The 21793-nt window shown below is 43.7% G+C and overlaps 1 protein-coding gene across 1 annotated transcript in view; it reads right to left on the reverse strand.

The window, feature by feature from the left end:
- The window catches only part of CG40006 (uncharacterized protein), a 133933-nt gene that overhangs the window by 19923 nt on the left and 92217 nt on the right, over positions 1 to 21793 (reverse strand). The window contains exons 8-9 of the mRNA NM_001042936.1: positions 1418 to 1543; positions 790 to 1361 (exon numbers count right to left, since the gene is read on the reverse strand). Coding sequence (NP_001036401.1) covers positions 798 to 1361; positions 1418 to 1543 — 690 coding nt within the window. The 3' untranslated portion in view covers positions 790 to 797. The remainder of the gene's footprint in view (positions 1 to 789; positions 1362 to 1417; positions 1544 to 21793) is intronic.

Raw genomic sequence — 21793 nt, forward strand, 5'->3', positions numbered from 1 at the left:
ATGAACGAATGTTCGAGGCCCGGCAACACATCATTCGACCGTATTCTTGCGCATAGCTGGCAAAGACAGCACTTTAAATAAATTTCAAACATATGTTAGCCTTAAGTGAAAGAAAGGGATTAAGTTTGATTAAATTCAATGAATCTTTTTTCTCTTTCTCCCTGCGGAGCAACAACTTGATGACATCACAAATATACAATATCGCAGGAACTGATTATGGACGGTTCTAGATGGAGTGAGACTCAATGGTCAAGCACATAAACCTATTTATATTGTTCAAAATTTAATTTAAGCTTTACTTAAAGGGTATATGCTATACTACAGATATATGAGCAAATTCAATGGTTTGGTTAATTGCTACGTGATTATTAAAATAAGTGCTTGTAATATATTATAATAATATTACTGTCCGTGTCCCGTTGGGTAAAATTACGTTTTTAAAAATTAAAGTTGATTCCTTAATCAACATTACCATTTACTCAGCTAGTGCATGGGAAAATTATAACTTGATTAAATTGCAAAAAATATTTAAAATTGGAACATTTTAAAACAATTGAAGGCGTGACAGTTTTGGACGGCTTGTGGACGTGGTTATTTTGCCATAGCGATAGAAATTGGCAAGGGAAATCATAAAATAAAAACTAAACAACAACAAAAAAACGGTGGCGTTGTAACGTTCTGAAACAGACTCGCGCAGTGTATTTGCTTTTATAATTCCCTGGACCTCGACTGCATTGTTAATTTAATTCTCAACATTCCATATTATGGTAATTCTTAAGCTACACCCACCTGTTGCCTTAATGTATTTGTTCTTCCCTTTTCAAAATCGTTTGAGGAGCTCGACTCTCGGTGAAACACTCGACTCGTATATCGTCGCCGAGCCAGCATTTTTTTTCATCTGCGCAAAAGCGGGTGCTTGTAGAATTACGGGATATGGTAACAATATCACAATCTCGCCCCTCGTCGCTGCTCTCGCTCGTGTCTAATAAAGCAGGTTCCATATCCAAGGCGTATGTTGTTTTTGAACTGAATCCAGAATCCTGGACTGTTTGCTTATTAACAGGATGCCTTACAACCGAAATATCATCTAGTAACTTAATATCGCACGGACTGTAAGCATGATTCGCTGCTTCACCTGCGATGTTTTGAATTAAATTTGCTCGTACATATTTAACATCTGTTATATTAGCAGCTCGTCGAGAAAAGGTAGACATGTGAAGCGTGGCCTTGGTTATTGCATACCCCAAAAGACTTATTCCCAATAGTATGCCACTCCAAAAGCCTAAGGGATTAACTAACGGCAAAATGTTCAGGTAAAAGTTGAACCGCGAGTCCAAGCTGTCGGGCAGCTTTGACATCATCTGAAATATACAATTCACAATGATGACATCGGAGCGGACGTGTATGTGGTACTTACGATTTCAAACCACAACATTGGCACTGTTAGATGATTAAATACAGATACTACTGGAAAATTGCTCAGGTCCTTAAAGTGCATGTTAATTTGCACTTTTACAGAGAGTGACAACGGCAGGCCGGATTCCTAAAAAATAAAAACACACATATTTATTGTTATTAAAAATCCAGGCAGCACAAAATTTCTTGTAACTGTACAATGAGACATATCTTCAATAGATATAAAGCTAAGTTTGAGCCCGTATTGTTTAAATTATTCTTTTTTGTCTCGTGTTTACGCTATAGGCAGGAATTGATTCGTGTGATTTATATTAGGCTAACTATTTTCCCATATATATGTAATTATCGGGGCAAATGTAGGAGTTCCACGTCGTTCATAATTTTGACGTATATGGTTTTGAAATCAGTTGACCCATTTACCATAAACTCACCCAAATAATAATTTATGGACTACCGTGTATATATATAGCGGTCGTCTAACAAACTACAGAGAGGGACTGCCTCCAAACAAAACAATTTTGGCCTTAACCGACCCGTATAGCCACTTTTATTTACAAGCTTAAGTTAAAATTTTGTTTTGTGATGCAGCAGGCCCGAATCCTTTACTGTCCTCATAAGCAAAGCCCCAACCTTTTGGCCACTAACATAATGCAAATACGCGTTACATTTACTGGCTTATGTTTAATAGGGTTTGTAACCATAGTAGAATAGAAACCAATAATATGTTGCACTTTATAACAAGACTTTTAAGTAAAAAACAAAAAAATCTGCGCAGTGCAGTGTTAGAACAGGTTAAGTAGTCAGTACTAAATGTCCATGAGCACTATAAAAAGAAAAGAACTAACTATTAACTATTGGTAAATGCCACAAACCTTGCATAGGTGTGATTAAATTTGATTATTTTTGCTGATTTAGTAATCCCATAATTTGGATTGGCCAATCAAGTGCACCCTTGCTATTGAAGTCGGAAAAGAATGAAAAGAAAGGCGGGTACCAAATATATTATATGAATGATATATTATATCATTCTTATATGGCACCTAAGTTAAGTTAATAAATTAAATATTAAAAGAAGTAAAATAATGTAGAAAATAATGAGAAATATTTGGTTGGCCAGCACTAATATTACAGTTACCGAGTCGAGTCGTACTGGTGGTGTTCACCTATCCGTCTGGTATTCGTCTATCTGTCCGGATAGGGGGCCATGATTTCGGGAACTATAGAAGCTAGAACGTTAAGCATTCAGATTCTAGAGACGCCTAAGCTTTGCAAGCTTGTTTAGAAAATTGGTACAACAAATTTGTGTTTTGCAAATGTTTTTCGATTTTGTACCAACATATTGACAACGCCATTCTAACGCTTACGAGCCGCTAAAACACCATAAACGCCCACTTCTTTAATAAAGGTTTTTTTCTGTTTATACTGTGTGTCGGGCCACAGCATTGAACAAGACCAATTGTATTAGTTAAAATTAACGTACATCAATCATTGATTTCCTCTTGCTCATTTATTTCCCCATTTATCTAAGCATACGTTTGCGTACATTTTCCTATTTAAGCTCATCGTTATCTGAACAATATATATTATTTATACAAAAGCTAATGAAAAAGTTGATTGGTGACCCCGACGTGATATGCGTATAAGAAATAATATAGCTTAATGCTAATCGCGAAATACATAAATATCATAATGCATATATAAATACATAATATCGTATCGTAAATATACATAACCACAAATACTGCAGGTAATTTGGTGTTCTCAGCTGAGCCACAGCACTGCTCCAGCTATATACATCTTTAATAAAACCAAATCCACTGTTTCGATTCTGGTTTTCTTTATATACAGTAAGGTATATATATATTGTTATATTATATACCTATATATAGTGACGTATTTGACGAAACTGTAATGCACTTTAGTGACTTTCCATAATGTATCCCAGCTGCGCAGCATCTGTTTCTAATAAAGAATTCTTTGGCAACGGCACTCAGCCGTTCTTGTAAACATCCTAAAGCCTGACCTAAGCATATTTGGCTGCTCTATTTGAACCTTCTCCTAATCTTAAGAACACAAGAGAGAGGCTCTCCCGAAATACAAATATAGTTCAAGTACTGAGGCTTCTCCTCAATCCAATTTTCATTTGATTTTTAGTCTTAAGCTGAGATCAAAAAAATAAAGACGTGAAAAATATTTATCGGATAATTTTTTATTTCTTATTTATGATTTGTGTGATTGCCCGACCAAGGAAAAGCAATGGGTTCTTATTATAGTCGTTTATTCTACTGTCTTATAGATAACTCCTCCGGCAATCTCGCTGCTCCTGCGGCGTTTTTCCTGCAACGCCTTGCCTCCGTGGTCTTGATTACTCTTTGACACGAACGACGAGTCGGCCCGGCTGGGATTATGATGTTATGGGACAAGGTGTATCGTCCACGGGCGAGGCAACGCTCGGCCTGGGACCACCTGTACCGACCACTGATTTTGACCCTTACTAACACGCCGAGTTCTTGCCTTTCCTTCTGAAGGACTCTCTGCCAGCCGGAACGAGTTTAGGATGTTATGGTGCAGGGTGTATCGTCTACGGGCGAGGCAACGCTCGGTCTGGGACCACCTTGGCTGGCTACTGACTCCACTGACCCTTACGACACGCCAGCTCCTTCTCCTTCACTCCCAGGATCTCTTCTCGTTTGTAGTGGTCTTCCTTCCGTGTCCTTCGGGCTTCTTGCCGCCCGACGCTTCCACTGTTTATTATTTCCGACTTGACCGCTCGTTCTCACTTCTGGTAACGCTCCGACGCAGTATCTTCTTTCACGCGCGATCTTGCTGTCTCACTGACTGCCCGCATCCGTGCCCGCGCGGACCCTTTATAGGCCGCAGGGATCCCGTTATTTATCTGTTTGCGAACGGCCTGCTCGGGTACAAGGTCCACATATGGTCCCGTTAATTCACGGTGCGCCCTCTTTGCGCATGCACCGTTACCGTCCGCTGGAGTCCAAGGTCCAGTGCGGTACCGTTAATTCACGGTCTCTCCGCTTTGCCCTGCACCGCGGCTGTTGCCACGCCACTCCCCTACACGAGATTTGTGGGGAGTTTTAAGACTCCTCACAATACATAGAACCGAAAACAATTGTAACCTGGAACTTAACCCAAACAATTCTTAACAAAAATTTCCAAAAATTCAATAAAAATAAAAGGAAACAAAATGATAAGAGTAACGCAATGCAAAATAGAAATCAATAGTATAATTTTAAGTGAAAATCTGTTAAATCCAGAAATAGATTTGACACCACTATACACAAAACTTAATATAACAAAAATAAAAACTGTAAAACACAACGACATTGTTGAGATGATTACAGAGAACAATATTACACATTACATACTGATGATGATCATGATCATTGTAATAATTGCACTAATTTTGTTGTACTTATACATATTTAAGATATGTAAGTTAACACGAGCCAACGAGCTAGACCAGTTGGCTCAGTGCACGAAATATAATATCATAACGTTAAAGTGCTGACCCACTTGTTGTAGTTGTTGTTTGTTTGGCCTTGGTCAACCGCTGCCCACACAGGCAGCTTTTGCATACCTAAGCGAATTGGACTGCTCATGCAGCCCAGTTTCTCACAGTATAGGAATAGTACACCATACTCCACGGACTCATAGTCCGATTGTGAAAATCAACCTTCCCCTCTAAGACGTGAAACGGCGAATTCCCCTGCAATGGCGATAGACCCAGAACAACTCAAAGCTGTAATACAGGCAGTGGTGGCCAATACTTTAGCGGAAGAGGCTGCCAAAAACGAACTCGCACAAAATGAAATGCGTCAGAAAATTCAGGAGCTGGCCAGCCAGTTGGCAGCAACACAGGTCGCGCCCACCTCAGCGGTGGCCCCCGCAATTAGAGCTTACGAACCCATAGACATAACTAGTAGTGTACCATGTAACATGACTTTAGACGCCGTTAAATATTTGCCTGAATTCTCGGGGTCACAGGAATCATATGTTTCGTGGCGACAAGCGGCGGTTGCTGCGTATCGCATATTTAAAGATTACAACGGCACCTCTCGCCATTACGAGGCGGTGACAATTATTAGGAACAAAATTAGGGGCGCGGCCAATAACGTCTTATCCTCGTTTGGCACCGTACTGAATTTCGATGCCATTATAAATCGGCTTGATTTCACTTACAGTGACAAACGCAAAATGCATGTCATTGAGCAGGACATGAGCACTTTAAGACAGGGAAGCAACATGACCCTGTTGGAGTATTATCACCTTACTCACAAATAAAGCCCATATGTCTCACGAGGCATCGGCGGCAAATATATTGTGCGAAAAATTCCGAGAGGACGCCTTGCGTATTTTCATCTCGGGACTTAAACGCAACCTCACTGACGTGCTTTTCGCGGCAAAGACATGCCGTCAGCCTTGGCCTTAGCGCAAGAAGTGGAATCTAACCACGAGAGGTACGTTTTTGCAGCTAGTTTCGCAAGAAGTCAAGAAGACAAAGATCGCAAACCTACTGCAAAAGCGCAGGGTCGTCAACTTAACAAGTACGACCGCCATGACCCACAACCTAGTAATACCAAAAACCCGTATTTTAATAGGCAGCATAAGGCACATGTTCATGCCGACCCGCAAAGTACCAAAAATTACAAAGACGACGGCCCACCAGAGCCTATGGAGGTCGATCCCTCACATTTTCTAACCCAGACAAATGCCTACCGGAACAGAAGACCAGCCACCTCCGAGCGCACAGGCGCCGTGAGGAAACAACAAAAAGTTAACTTCATTACGCAGAATGCGGAAGAAAAGACAGGAGCATATGCCGCCGCCGCCGCCAAAGCGGAATCGAAAATAGACGACGATGCCATTACCGAGTATGACTCTGACTACCTCAATTTTTTAGGGGTAAATCCCTGTTACCCGTCATCAGACGAAGAGTAGCAGGGGTACCAATGAAATTCCTCTTAGACACCGGCGCATCAAAAAATTTCATCCGGCCTCGCAAAGAGCTAAAGGGTGTCTGCCCGGTGGACTCCCCTTTCGAAATTCATTCAATTCACGGCACCACCATCGTTACAAAAAATGCTTCGTCTCGATTTTTAATTTGAAAGCGACTTTTGGGATGATAAGGAGCCGAAAAAACGCCTTCGCAGATCCCAACGAGGCCCTGCCATATAACACATCGGTAGTGGCCACGATTAGGACTACTAGCGAAGAACCCATTTACGCTAAATTATATCCATACCCCATGGGGGCAGCAGATTTCGTCAACAACGAAATCCAAAACCTGCTTAAAAATGGTATAATTCAAAAGTCGGTGTCTCCGTATAACAACCCAATATGGGTGGTTGATAAAAAAGGAACCGACGAGGCCGGCAATCAAAATAGACGATTAGTCATAGACTTTCGTAAGCTAAACGAAAGAACTATCCCAGACAAATACCCTATGCCAGATATCTCCATGATACTGAGTAACTTGGGCAAGGCCAAATTCTTCACGACATTGGACCTCAAGTCAGGGTATCACCAGATCATCTTAGCGGAAAATGACCGCGAAAAAACTTCCTTCTCCGTAAGCGGGGGGAAGTACGAATTCAAGAGGCTTCCCTTTGGCTTGAGAAATGCTGCCAGCATCTTCCAGAGAGCCATTGATGACATTCTCAGAGAGCAAATCGGCAAGACTTGCTATGTCTATGTCGACGATGTAATAATCTTCTCAGAAAACGAGAATGCTCATGTCAAGCACGTGGATTGGGTTTTAAAAACCATAAGCGATGCAAATATGAGAGTCTCAGTGAAAAAGTCAAGTTTTTTTAAAAAAAGCGTAAACTTTCTTGGCTTTATAGTCACCAGTGATGGCACTACCACTGACCCAGAAAAGGTCAGGGCCATTAAAGAGTTCCCTGAACCAAAAACGGTGTTTGAGGTTAGATCATTTCTAGGTCTCGCGAGCTACTACAGATGCTTCATTAAGGACTTCGCAGCCATAGCAAGGCCTATTTCGGACATCTTAAAGGGCGAAAACGGAAGTGTAAGCAGACACAGATCGCGACACATCCAAGTACAATTCAATGAGGCGCAAAAAAATTCTTTCGAAAAACTGCGCAACATTTTAGCATCCGAAGATGTTATGCTCTGATACCCGGATTACAAGAAGCCATTCCATCTAACGACGGATGCTTCAGCCTACGGTATTGGAGCAGTGCTTTCACAGGAAAACCGTCCTATTACAATGATCTCGAGGACATTAAAGGACAGGGAAATGAACTACGCCACAAACGAAAGGGAATTATTGGCCATCGTTTGGGCTTTGGCCAAACTGAGGCACTATTTATATGCGGTGAAAGATATAACTATCTTCACCGACCATCAACCATTGTCATTCTCGGTATCAGACTCTAACCCTAACGCAAAAATTAAAAGATGGAAGGGTCGCATCGAGGAAACGGGTGCGAAGGTGGTCTATAAACCGGGAAAAGAAAATTTGGTTGCTGATGCCCTGTCTAGGCAGCAAATCAATGCCATAGAAGAACAGGACGCAGAATCATGTGGTGCGACCATTCACAGTGAGATTTCCCTCACTCACACCATAGAAACTACGGATAAGCCCCTAAATTGCTTCCAGAACCAACTAATTCTGGAAGAGGCCCGCTTTCCGCTAAAACGCTCTTTCGTCCTCTTTCGAAATAAGAAACGACATACAATCAACTTCACTGACAAGGAATCATTACTCAATGACCTTGCGGACGCAATAGTCCCCAAGGGCGTAAACGCCCTCCATTGCGATTTGCACACGCTAGCAACGGTGCAGGACGACTTAGTCCGGAGATTCCCGACTACAAAATTCTGGCACTGCAAAAACCGTGTTACAGATATTTTTGGGGTCGAGGAGAAAAGGGAAATCATACTGGCAGAACACAATAGGGCCCACCGATCGGCCCAAGAAAATGTGAAGCAGGTTCTCACAGAATACTACTTCCCGAAAATGGCCAAACTGGCCAATGAAATTGTGCAAAACTGCAAAACATGCGCTAAAGCAAAGTATGATAGGCATCCTAAAAAGCAAGAGATTGGCGAGTCCCCGATTCCCTCTCATGTAGGAGAAATGCTACACATAGACATTTTCTCAACAGACAAAAAATATTTCCTCACTTGCATCGACAAGTTTTCGAAATTCGCCGTCGTACAGCATGTACTGTCAAGAACAATTGAGGACTTGAAACCGGCCTTGTTACAGGTCATGAATTTTTTCCCAAAGGCCAAAGTGATTTACTGCGATAACGAGCCATCGTTAAAATCGCACACGATCACGGCCATGCTTGACAACCATTTTGGCGTCAGCATCACGAATGCGCCGCCCCTTCACAGTGTGTCAAACGGGCAAGTGGAACGTTTTCACAGCACCCTACTAGAGCTCGCCAGGTGCCTAAAAATTGACAAGGGCATGAGCGACACCGTGGAGATAATTCTGTTAGCCACAACCAAATATAACAAATCAATCCATTCGGTCATCGATAAGAGGCCAGTCGACGCAGTACAAGAGTGCACGGACGACACACGAGAACGGATTGTTGACAAAATTAAGAGTGCCCAAGACGCGCTAAGGTCTAGAGAGAATGTTTCTCGGCAAAATAGAGTCTTCGAAGTGGGCGAAAAAGTTTTGGTCAAAACTAACAGAAGACTTGGCAATAAACTCACTCCCTTGTGTGAGGAAAAAGCCATACAAGCAGACCTGGGGACCACGGTCCTCATTGAAGGGAGGGTGGTCCACAAGGACAATTTAAAATGACTCTCTCCCTTAATTTTTAATTTTTTATTATCACTACCTATTATCAGCCGTTTGGCATACTTCGATTTAGTAGATATTAGGTCCGTTGCCAAAGGCGCGACGTTGTAGTTTTAATTGGTATTAATTTAGTATTAATTGGTGATGGGATAAACCTCGGCGAACAAGAATAAGCGACTAAAAAATACATTTCCACAGGTGCAGAATTTTCATCCTCCTCTCACTGGCATTGGTGTCAGCGCGCGTCACTGACTATTCGCAAACAAGGTATATCCCCATCATAGATGGAGAAATCCTGGTATGGGAAGAACTCGCATATGTGACCCACTCAGCAAATCTCTCGGAATACATGCGCATAGTCGAAGAAACAAGCAGCATGAACGAGATGTTTCCGCAGTCTCATATGAGGAAATTGCTAGACGTGGATACCTCGCACCTTCGGGATACGCTGGATTCGCTAAAAGTCCACCACAGAATAGCAAGGAGTTTAGATTTTCTAGGCTCAATGCTAAAGGTAGTAGCGGGGACGCCGGATGCCGGCGATTTAGAAAGAATTAGGTTCACAGAATGGCAGTTGACACAGTCAAACAATAGGCAGATCAAAATTAACACTAGGGTACAAAATCGGATTAACCAATTAACAACAACAGTAAATCAAATCCTGCAAACACACAAAAATATCCAAATTGACACCGGCCATTTATACGAGACAGTGCTGGCTAGGAATAGAATACTAATGATGGAGTTACAGAACTTAATGTTGGCTGTAACACTGGCAAAAAACAATATTGTCAGCCCAAATATCCTAGATCATGCAGACTTAAAATCAGTTTGGCTGAAAGAACCCACCGATACCCCCATAGGGGATCTTATGTCCGCATCGTCTGTAAAAATACTGCAATCCCCTAACATGATACACTTTATTATCAAATTTCCCAGAATAAAATTATCTTGCAAAAAGGTCACTATTTTCCCAGTCACTAGCAAAGGAGTTATGCTGCGGATAACCGACAACATGGTAGCAAAGTGTGGTGAAGTAGTCCACACAATCAAAAATTGCATCCCAACATCGGGGGCTACCTTTTGCCAACTATCAACGGAAAGCTCATGCGCCAGGGAACTACATGCGGGCGTCCTAGCACATTGCGAGTCACAACCAAGTGACCTACACCCGCTCACCCGCGTGGACGAGGGTATCATCATCATCAATGACCGGCCAGCCAGGGTCACGGTAGACAACGAAACGGAAGTCTACCTACGCGGCACACATCTCATCACCTTCAACGATCGCGTCGTGATAAATGACACCACTTTTGTAAATCATGACAAGGCCCAAACAAGAGCTCCAGGGGTAGCGAGTTCCCCATCATTGAATATCACCGCCAACAGAGATATTCTGAGCCTCCCCTACCTTCACCAGCTAAGTGAACGTAACTTGGAGTTCATCAAAGAGTTCGGGAGAGAAATTGATACTAATCATCATCATCGCATAATATTTATCGCAGCAGCGATTTGTTGTGCATTGGTTTGCATCGGCATCACCTGTCTACGGTACATCGGAGCGCGGAGATCTGCAATCCAGTTAAACGGGATGATCGCTGAATTAGGAACAACCGAGGAAGGCCGCAATCTTGAAGGGGGGATAGTTAACACGGGCCAACGAGCTAGACCAGTTGGCTCAGTGCACGAAATTTAATACCATTACGTTAAAGTGCTGACCCCAGCATCGGGCCGGAAACCCGTGCGCAGCCGGCAAACACAGCATATTTGCGTGGCCGCTGCGAGTCTTTTGTTAGCTGTAAGATTCACTTTTTATATTCAGTTGATTTTTGACATTAATAAAGAGCGGCTGCTCGTCAATCTTATTGCTCCGACTGAACGTCGTAAATATATTTGTATTAATTACTCTGCCAGACCACAAGGCTGGCAGTTAAAAGAGGAAAGTTCCTCTCAACATAATATCTGGGATTGCAGAGAGGGATCCCCCCTGCCACCCACAACTTTAATTACTGGCGCCCAACCAGTGGTAAAAACCACCACCCACCACCACCATCACCAACACCGCCCACACAGCTACTAAATTTGCGGCAAAGCAAATGACAGCGGCGCGGGAAAAGTGAAGGGAATTAGTGACAAAATAACACACACACCAAAAACAAAAAATTATGTGAGTGGGAACCGATGCTAAACGCATTTTAAGTCTGTGAATATTTAAAAAAAATATATAATAATAAAAGAATTATTAATCCAGCAGATACGCTAAAATATGGTCTCGCATCAATGTTAACAAAAACAAAAATCGTATAATTGTCTTTTATAACGGCGCATACGTTCGCTTTTCATTTATTGTTGTTGTTTTGTGTTTCCATTCAGTTCAAGCGCGACAACCGACGCTGCAGCCTTTGTCTTTAGTTGTTGTTTGTTTGGCTTTGGTCAACTGCCGCCCACACAGGCAGCTTTTGCATACCTAAGCGAATTGGACTGCTCATGCAGCCCAGTTTCTCACAGTATAGGAATAGTACACCATACTCCACGGACTCAGAGTCCGATTGTGAAAATCAGCCTTCCCCTCTAAGACGTGCAACCGCGAATTCCCCTACAATGGCGATAGACCCAGAACAACTCAAAGCTGTAATACAAGCAGTGGTAGCCAATACTTTAGCGGACGAGGCTGCCAGAAACGAGCTCGCACAAAATGAAATGCGTCAAAAAATTGAGGATCTGGCCAGCCAGTTGGCAGCAACACAGGTCGCGCCCACCTCAGCGGTGGCCCCCGCAATTAGAGCTTACGAACCCATAGACATAACTAGTAGTGTACCATGTAACATGACTTTAGACGCCGTTAAATATTTGCCTGAATTCTCGGGGTCACAGGAATCATATGTTTCGTGGCGACAAGCGGCGGTTGCTGCGTATCGCATATTTAAAGATTACAACGGCACCTCTCGCCATTACGAGGCGGTGACAATTATTAGGAACAAAATTAGGGGCGCGGCCAATAACGTCTTATCCTCGTTTGGCACCGTACTGAATTTCGATGCCATTATAAATCGGCTTGATTTCACTTACAGTGACAAACGCAAAATGCATGTCATTGAGCAGGACATGAGCACTTTAAGACAGGGAAGCAACATGACCCTGTTGGAGTATTATCACCTTACTCACAAATAAAGCCCATATGTCTCACGAGGCATCGGCGGCAAATATATTGTGCGAAAAATTCCGAGAGGACGCCTTGCGTATTTTCATCTCGGGACTTAAACGCAACCTCACTGACGTGCTTTTCGCGGCAAAGACATGCCGTCAGCCTTGGCCTTAGCGCAAGAAGTGGAATCTAACCACGAGAGGTACGTTTTTGCAGCTAGTTTCGCAAGAAGTCAAGAAGACAAAGATCGCAAACCTACTGCAAAAGCGCAGGGTCGTCAACTTAACAAGTACGACCGCCATGACCCACAACCTAGTAATACCAAAAACCCGTATTTTAATAGGCAGCATAAGGCACATGTTCATGCCGACCCGCAAAGTACCAAAAATTACAAAGACGACGGCCCACCAGAGCCTATGGAGGTCGATCCCTCACATTTTCTAACCCAGACAAATGCCTACCGGAACAGAAGACCAGCCACCTCCGAGCGCACAGGCGCCGTGAGGAAACAACAAAAAGTTAACTTCATTACGCAGAATGCGGAAGAAAAGACAGGAGCATATGCCGCCGCCGCCGCCAAAGCGGAATCGAAAATAGACGACGATGCCATTACCGAGTATGACTCTGACTACCTCAATTTTTTAGGGGTAAATCCCTGTTACCCGTCATCAGACGAAGAGTAGCAGGGGTACCAATGAAATTCCTCTTAGACACCGGCGCATCAAAAAATTTCATCCGGCCTCGCAAAGAGCTAAAGGGTGTCTGCCCGGTGGACTCCCCTTTCGAAATTCATTCAATTCACGGCACCACCATCGTTACAAAAAATGCTTCGTCTCGATTTTTAATTTGAAAGCGACTTTTGGGATGATAAGGAGCCGAAAAAACGCCTTCGCAGATCCCAACGAGGCCCTGCCATATAACACATCGGTAGTGGCCACGATTAGGACTACTAGCGAAGAGCCCATTTACGCTAAATTATATCCATACCCCATGGGGGCAGCAGATTTCGTCAACAACGAAATCCAAGACCTGCTTAAAAATGGTATAATTCAAAAGTCGGTGTCTCCTTATAACAACCCAATATGGGTGGTTGATAAAAAAGGAACCGACGAGGCCGGCAATCAAAATAGACGATTAGTCATAGACTTTCGTAAGCTAAACGAAAGAACTATCCCAGACAAATACCCTATGCCAGATATCTGCATGATACTGGGCAACTTGGGCAAGGCCAAATTCTTCACGACACTGGACGTCAAGTCCGGGTATCACCAGATCATCTTAGCGGAAAATTACCGCGAAAAAACTGCCTTCTCCGTAAGCGGAGGGAAGTACGAATTCAAGAGGCTTCCCTTTGGCTTGAGAAATGCTGCCAGCATCTTCCAGAGAGCCATTGATGACATTCTCAGAGAGCAAATCGGCAAGACTTGCTATGTCTACGTCGACGATGTAATAATCTTCTCAGAAAACGAGAATGCTCATGTCAAGCACGTGGATTGGGTTTTAAAAACCATAAGCGATGCAAATATGAGAGTCTCAGTGAAAAAGTCAAGTTTTTTTTAAAAAAGCGTAAACTTTCTTGGCTTTATAGTCACCAGTGATGGCACTAAGGAGTTCCCTGAACGAAAAACAGTATTTGAGGTTAGATCATTTCTAGGTCTCGCGAGCTATTACACATGCTTCAGTAAGGACTTTGCAGCCATAGCAAGGCCTATTTCGGACATTTTAAAGGGCGAAAACGGAAGTGTAAGCAGACACAGATCGCGACACATCCAAGTACAATTCAATGAGGCGCAAAAAAATTCTTTCGAAAAACTGCGCAACATTTTAGCATCCGAAGATGTTATGCTCCGATACCCGGATTACAAGAAGCCATTCCATCTAACGACGGATGCTTCAGCCTACGGTATTGGATCAGTGCTTTCACAGGAGAACCGCTTTATTACAATGATCTCGAGGACATTAAAGGACAGGGAAATGAACTACGCCACAAATGAAAGGGAATTATTAGCCATCGTTTGGGCTTTGGCCAAACTGAGACACTATTTATATGCGGTGAAAGATATAATTATCTTCACCGACCATCAACCATTGTCATTCTCGGTATCAGACTCTAACCCTAACGCGAAAATTAAAAGGTGGAAGGGTCGCATCGAGGAAACGGGTGCGAAAAAAAAATTTGGTTGCTGATGCCCTGTCTAGGCAGCAAATTAATGCCATAGAAGAACAGGACGCAGAATCATGTGGTGCGACCATTCACAGTGAGATTTCCCTCACTCACACCATAAAAACTACGAATAAGCCCCTAAATTGCTTCCAGAACCAACTAATTCTGGAAGAGGCCCGCTTTCCGCTAAAATGCTCTTTCGTTCTCTTTAAAAATAAGAAACGACATACAATCAACTTCACTGACAAGGAATCATTACTCAACGACCTTGCGGACGCCCTCCATTGCGATTTGCACACGCTAGCAACGGTGCAGGACGACTTAGTCCGGAGATTCCCGACTACAAAATTCTGGCACTGCAAAAACCGTGTTACAGACATTTTTGGGGTCGAGGAAAAAAGGGAAATCATATTGGCAAAACACAATAGGGCCCACCGATCGGCCCAAGAAAATGTGAAGCAGGTTCTCACAGAATACTACTTCCCAATAATGGCCAAACTGGCCAATGAAATTGTCCAAAACTGCAAAACATGCGCTAAAGCTAAATATGATAGGCATCCTAGGAAGCAAGAGATTGGCGAGTCTCCGATTCCCTCTCATGTAGGAGAAATGCTACACGTAGACATTTTCTCAGCAGACAAAAAATATTTTCTCACTTGCATCGACAAGTTTTTGAAATTCGCCGTCGTGTCATGTACCATCAAGAACAATTGAGGACTTGAAACCGGCCTTGTTACAGGTCATGAATTTCTTTCCAAAAGCCAAAGTGATTTACTGCGATAACGAGCCATCGTTAAAATCGCACACGATCACGGCCATGCTAGACAACCATTTTGGCGTCAGCATCACGAATGCGCCGCCCCTTCACAGTGTCTCAAACGGGCAAGTGGAACGTTTTCACAGCACCCTACTAGAGCTCGCCAGGTGCCTAAAGATTGACAAGGGCATGAGCGATACCGTGGAGATAATCTTGTTAGCCACGACCAAATATAACAAATCAATCCATTCGGTCATCGATAAGAGGCCAGTCGACGCAATACAAGAATGCACGGACGACACACAAGAACGGATTGCTCACAAAATTAAGAGTGCCGAAGACGCGCAAAGGTCTCTCTCCCTTAATTTTTAATTTTTTATTATCACTACCTATTATCAGCCGTTTGGCAAACTTCCGTTTAATAGACATTAAGTACGTTGCAAAAGGCGCGATGTTTTAGTTTTAATTGGTGATGGGATAAACCTCAGCGAACAAGAAAAAGCGACTAAAAAATACATTTCCAGAGGTGCAAAATTTTCATCCTACTCTCACTGGCATTGGTGTCAGCGCACGTCACTAACTATTCGCAAACAAGGTATATCCCCATCATAGATGGAGAGATCCTGGTATGGGAGGAGCTCGCATATGTGACCCACTCGGCAAATCTCTCGGAATACATGCGCGTAATAGAAGAAACAAGCAGCATGTACGAGATGTTTCCGCAGTCTCATATGAGGAAATTGCTAGAAGTGGATACATCGCACCTTCGAGACACGCTGGATTCGTTAAAAGTCCACCACAGAATAGCAAGGAGTTTAGATTTTCTAGGCTCAATGCTAAAGGTAGTAGCGGGGACGCCGGATGCCGGCGATCTAGAAAGAATTAGGTTCACAGAGTGGCAGTTGACACAATCAAACAATAGGCAAATCAAAAATTAACACTAGGATACAAAGCCGAATCAACCAATTAACAACAACAGTAAATCAAATCCTGCAAACACATAAAAATACCCAAATTGACACCGGCCATTTATACGAGACAGTGCTGGCTAGGAATAGAATACTAATGATGGAGTTACAGAATTTAATGTTGGCTGTAACGCTGGCGAAAAACAATATTGTCTGTCCAAATATCCTAGATCATGCAGACTTAAAATCAGTTTGGCTGAAAGAACCCACCGATACCCCCATAGGGGATCTTATGTCCGCATCGTCTGTAAAAATACTGCAATCCTCTAACATGATGCACTTTATTATCAAATTTCCCAAAATAAAATTATGCTGTAAGAAGGTCACTATTTTCCCAGTTATGCTGCGGATAACCGACAACATGGTATCAAAGTGTGGTGAAGTAGTCCACACAATCAAAAATTGCATCCCAACACCGGGGGCTTCCTTTTGCCAACTATCAACGGAAAGCTCATGCGCCAGAGAACTACACGCAGGCGTCCTAGCGCATTGCGAGTCGCAACCAAGCGACCTACACCCGCTCACCCGCGTGGATGAGGGTATCATCATCATCAATGACCGGCCAGCCAGGGTCACGGTAGACAACGAAACAGAAGTCTACCTACGCGGCACACATCTCATCACCTTCAACGATCGCGTCGTGATAAATGACACCACCTTTGTAAATCATGACAAGGCCCAAACAAGAGCTCCAGGGGTAGCGAGTTCCCCATCATTGAATATCACCGCCAACAGAGATATTCTGAGCCTCCCTTACCTTCACCAGCTAAGTGAACGTAACTTGAAGGTCATCAATGAGTTCGGAAGAGAAATTGATACTAATCATTCGCATCGCATAATATTTATCGCAGCAGCGATTTGTTGTGCATTGGTTTGTATCGGCATCTACGGTACATCGGAGCGCGGAGATCTGCAATCCAGTTAAACGGGATGATCGCCGAATTACGACCAACCGAGGACGGCCGCAATCTTGAAGGGGGAGTAGTTAACACGAGCCAACGAGCTAGACCAGTTGGCTCAGTGCACGAAATATAATATCATAACGTTAAAGTGCTGACCCAGCATCGGACCGGAAACCCGTGCGCAGCCGGCAAACACAGCATATTTGCGTGGCCGCTGCGAGTCTTTTGTTAGCTGTACGATTCATTGTTAAGTTCAGTTGATTTTTGACATTAATAAAGAGCGGCTGCTTGTCAACCTTATTACTCCGACTGAACGTCATAAAACATATTTGTATTAATTACTCTGCCAGACCACAAGGCTGGCAGTTAAAAGAGGAAAGTTCCTCTCAACATAATATATGGGACTGCAGCGAGGGATCCACCCCCCCCCCCCCCCACCCTCAACTTTAATTACTTGTATCATTTGCTGTCTGCAAAACAAAAAGAAAAAATCAAAATCAAAACACACCACAACAAACAGAAATAGAAGAAACTCCATTTCCCACACTATATCCATCAATCCCAAGTATGGGCTTCTCTTTAAGGGAAGGGGAGTGACGTATTTGGATGGTCCAAACCGGCCACTTCAATTATTTCAAAAGAAACAGTAATGCACTTTAGTGATTTTAAGTTTTTAAACATTAAAGTTTATTCCTTAATCAACATTACCATTTACTCAGCTAGTGCACGGGAAAATTATAACTTAATAATTGTTTTTATTATCCTCTCGTGAAGCACACGTGGAGTACACCTTCCCAAACGCAGCTGGAACTGCAGCCGCGCGTAAACAGAAAACCTACGAGTTTTATTTAATTCAATTGCTGGAACATCTATTAATTAAAAAAGAAATCCCAAAGTAAAGTTAAGTACGTGGTCGAGAACAATGCAGGGTTAGGAGATATTAATGCACTGGGAGAATTTCTCTAGTGAAGTAAAAATAAATAAATAAAAAAAATATAAAAAATGCTTGCTAAATTGTGCCGGACCTAACCCTATACCTGGGTGAAAGATACCCAACTGCGAATCTACACTTAGAGAACTTTGCTGAATAATTATATCCGCAAATTTTCGGGTTAAATTTGGCAAGGAACAGTTAATTTAAATTCGTTTTGGTTCGAAAAATTGAGTGAAAAAATATGTTCGTATGTTTTGAAAGTGTGCGTGGAAAACGCCACGCTACTAGAGCCATGCTCTTAAGAAATGTGGTAGGTAGGGTAGGGCAGTCCCGCGAACACAATTACACCCGTATTTCACTAATCTCTCATGCTTATCCTCCTCTTCCTGAATTATCTTCTTCCGAATATATTGTCCTACTTTGGCATAGACTAACTTTTTTTTATTCGTTTATTTGACATCTAAGATTAAAATTAATTAAAGTAAATAACAATGTAAAAACAACAGTAATAGAGGGCAAATCCAGATCCCCCAGCGGTATGGCCGTAAAGCATTGCTTCGGGAGGACGAACAAGATTTGCTTACTCGTGGAACCTCCTGGCTCTCTCAGCTCTTCTGAGCTCGGTAGTTATCTCTGCGGCGAAGCTGTTGACCGCTTGCCATTCCGCCTCACTCTGCAGCATGAATGGGTCTACACTATCCGCATTCAGTCTTCTACCAAGTACGGTTTCCAGAGAGCTCCGTTCCCTTGCACATTTTTCGCACGAGAAGAGAACGTGCTCTGGGGTTTCGCTCCGTCCACTTCCGCACCATGAGCAAACATCCGCCTCCACATGTCCAAAGCGCTTCAGATAGCTGCGAAAGCAACCGTGCCCACTGATCAGCTGCGTTAGATGGAACGTTATTTCGCCATGCTTCCGTTCTATCCACGGCTTGAGATTAGGAATCAGCTGCTGCGTCCAGCGACCCTTTAGACCATTGTTCCACTTGTGCTACCATGTCTCCACGGTGTGCTGCCTTGCTTCTGCTCGTATTCACCTCTTGGCGCATGGGAAGAGGCTTCTACTGTGGGTTTGGTTGAAGACCACTTTGTTTTCCTGCGTCTCGTTGGGCACTGTTCTGAAGGCGTAGCAGATACGTAGTGCCGACAGGGCATTTAGGCCCTTGGCGTAGCTTTCTCTTTCAAGCCCTTTAGCCCACACCGGGACGGCATATATCATGGTCGCGCGGGTGACGCTCGTCAGCCGCCGTCTACTCGCCTGTTTTGGGCCTCGGATGTTCAACATTATGGTTGATAACGCCCGATTTACTCCTGCTGCTTTCGAAAGCCTGGTATCTATCATGACTTCCATGTACTTAATTGTCCGAGAGGAGGACACCGGGGCCGTCTCCACTGCCTTTCTGGAGCTAATCAGGACAGCCTCCTTCTTCTCCGGCGCCAGCTCTAGCCCCATTGAGCTGAGCCATTGTTCAATGGCCATGATGTTTATGTTACACTTTTCGTCAGCCTTGCCGGGATGCTTGTCAACAACGAGCAAAGCCAAGTCTTCCGAGAAGCCTACGATCTCGCTCCTTCCAACCAGCGGTAGGCGAAGTATCCCGTCATACATGGCGTTCCACAGAAGCGGGGTAAGAACCGAGCCTTGCGGGACTCCGCCGGTGACCTGGTGCCTGAAGACTCATTCCGACGATTTGCACAGCGGGTCCTTGCTCCGAGAAGTAGCTGCGAATGATCCTGACTAGGTAGGCTGGTACGCCGAAGCCCATTAATGCTTCTAGTATCCGATCCCACCTCGCTGTGTTGAAGGTGTTCCTGATGTCTAGTGTGACCATGAGGCAGTACTCTTTGTTACCCCCGTTCCATCTGGTGCCCTCGATTGATTGGACTGCGGACCGGTGGACCGCGTTTTCCTGAAGCCATACTGAGACCGAGAGAGGTCACCCGCGTCAGCGATAGCCCTCTCTAGCCGACTGCACACCAGTTTCTCCAGGAGCTTGCCGATGAGGCATATCTCTATCTCTTGCTCTCCCGTATGGCTATCTTGAGTGCTTTCCTGCGGGCTCTATACTCGGATTGGCGTTCGGCAAAGGACTCCACATCTCTAGCGCGTTGATAGCGACGTCTGGCGGAGAGGCAATCTCGACGAGCCGTTTTTATCTTCTGGTTCCACCAGTAGACAGGGGCCTTCAGCTGCCTCATCAACGCCACTGCCGTCACCTCAGCTTCTTCTCTGCTCACCGTGGGTAGAAACTGCTCTCGGAATAACTGCGTGTCTAGGGTGTCCCTCTTGTATTCATCCTGGCTTGGCCCAGGCTTGGGACTAGGAAGGGTATCCCAGGTCGCAAATGATGGCCATGTGGTCACTGCCAGTGTATTCCTCGCTGAGTCTCCACCTCGCTAGCCTGAACGACAAGCCGCTAGTGAAGCTGAGGTACACCACAGAGCCCAGTCCTTGGGTTTAGAAGAGCCAGGTCCACCGTCGCGTTAGGGTCAGACTGGGGGCCAGGTATACGCTGTACACCCACCAACTGCCCACCCTTGCCCTGACAAACCCGATGTCCGAAAAAACATCGTTTAATTGTTGGGCTTATCTGCTATACCTCCAGATCGCTGCTTTCTTGGTGCGGTCGAAAGCTCAGTCTGGGATAGCCGGTAGGGCTCGCTAAGTAGTATAGCAGGTCTTGGGCTGCCGTGCAGTGATTCAGGTTTAGCTGAATCAAACGCATCATTGCAGTGCCAGGCATTTGAAGCATCTTTGGGGTGGCTCCTGATGTAACTTTAAACCTCGGGGTGTACACCTGCTGTACTTTTTTTATAATCATGCCTTAATTAAGCATAAATTAACTTATAAACCGACAACATCAGGCCTGCTGACTTCGTGGGAATTTCCATAAGTACGGCATAGCCGCAATTATAAAGCAGATATGTAAGTGTATTCTCCAGAAACTCCCGTCCGACAAAGGCACACGTAGATTTATCTTAATTATATAGTTTATATTGATTATGAATAAGCGTGAAAAATTGAAGTTTTTTTTTTAATTTATTTTAAGTAGTAAGGGTTAAATTATGAATTTCCGGAAACGAGGAAATGAATATAATGTAAAATAACTCTAATAAATATAAGTGTAAGTAGGATCTAATTATGCATTAAAGAAGTTAAAATCGATTGCTTTATAAGCGGCAGAGAGTCAAGATTACAGATAATAGTATAAAGTATATTGTAGTCAGAACATAATACTCTGTAAGGGTCATGCAACTCATAGTTAGATCTACAATGATTAAGGATAAGGGTATATAGTTTCTAATGAATCTACTTGGAACCGAGAAGTCAAGTCGACTAATCAAGTCGGGACTCTCAACATCACCACGAATAAGCTTACAAATAAAGACTGTTCCAAGCATAGTTCTACGGTTAGCTAGGGAAGCTAAATTAATTAAAAGTAGTCTATTGGAATAATGAGGTAATATACGGTTTGCCTCCCAATTTAGGCGCCGTAAGGCAAAAAGTAAGACATTTTTCGGACCGATTCAATGCGGTCCGAGTGGACTGCATATTGTGGACTCCAAACAGGTGATCCGTACTCGAGAATCGGACGGACTAACGAAATAAATAAGGTTTTAGTCAAGTAAGGATCATCAAATTCCTTAGACCACCTTTTTATAAAACCAAGCACACCCCTTGCCTTATTGACAATAATCGAAA

The sequence above is a fragment of the Drosophila melanogaster genome, chromosome 2L (genome assembly GCF_000001215.4).
Source record: "Drosophila melanogaster chromosome 2L".
NCBI classification, from domain to species: domain Eukaryota; kingdom Metazoa; phylum Arthropoda; class Insecta; order Diptera; family Drosophilidae; genus Drosophila; species Drosophila melanogaster.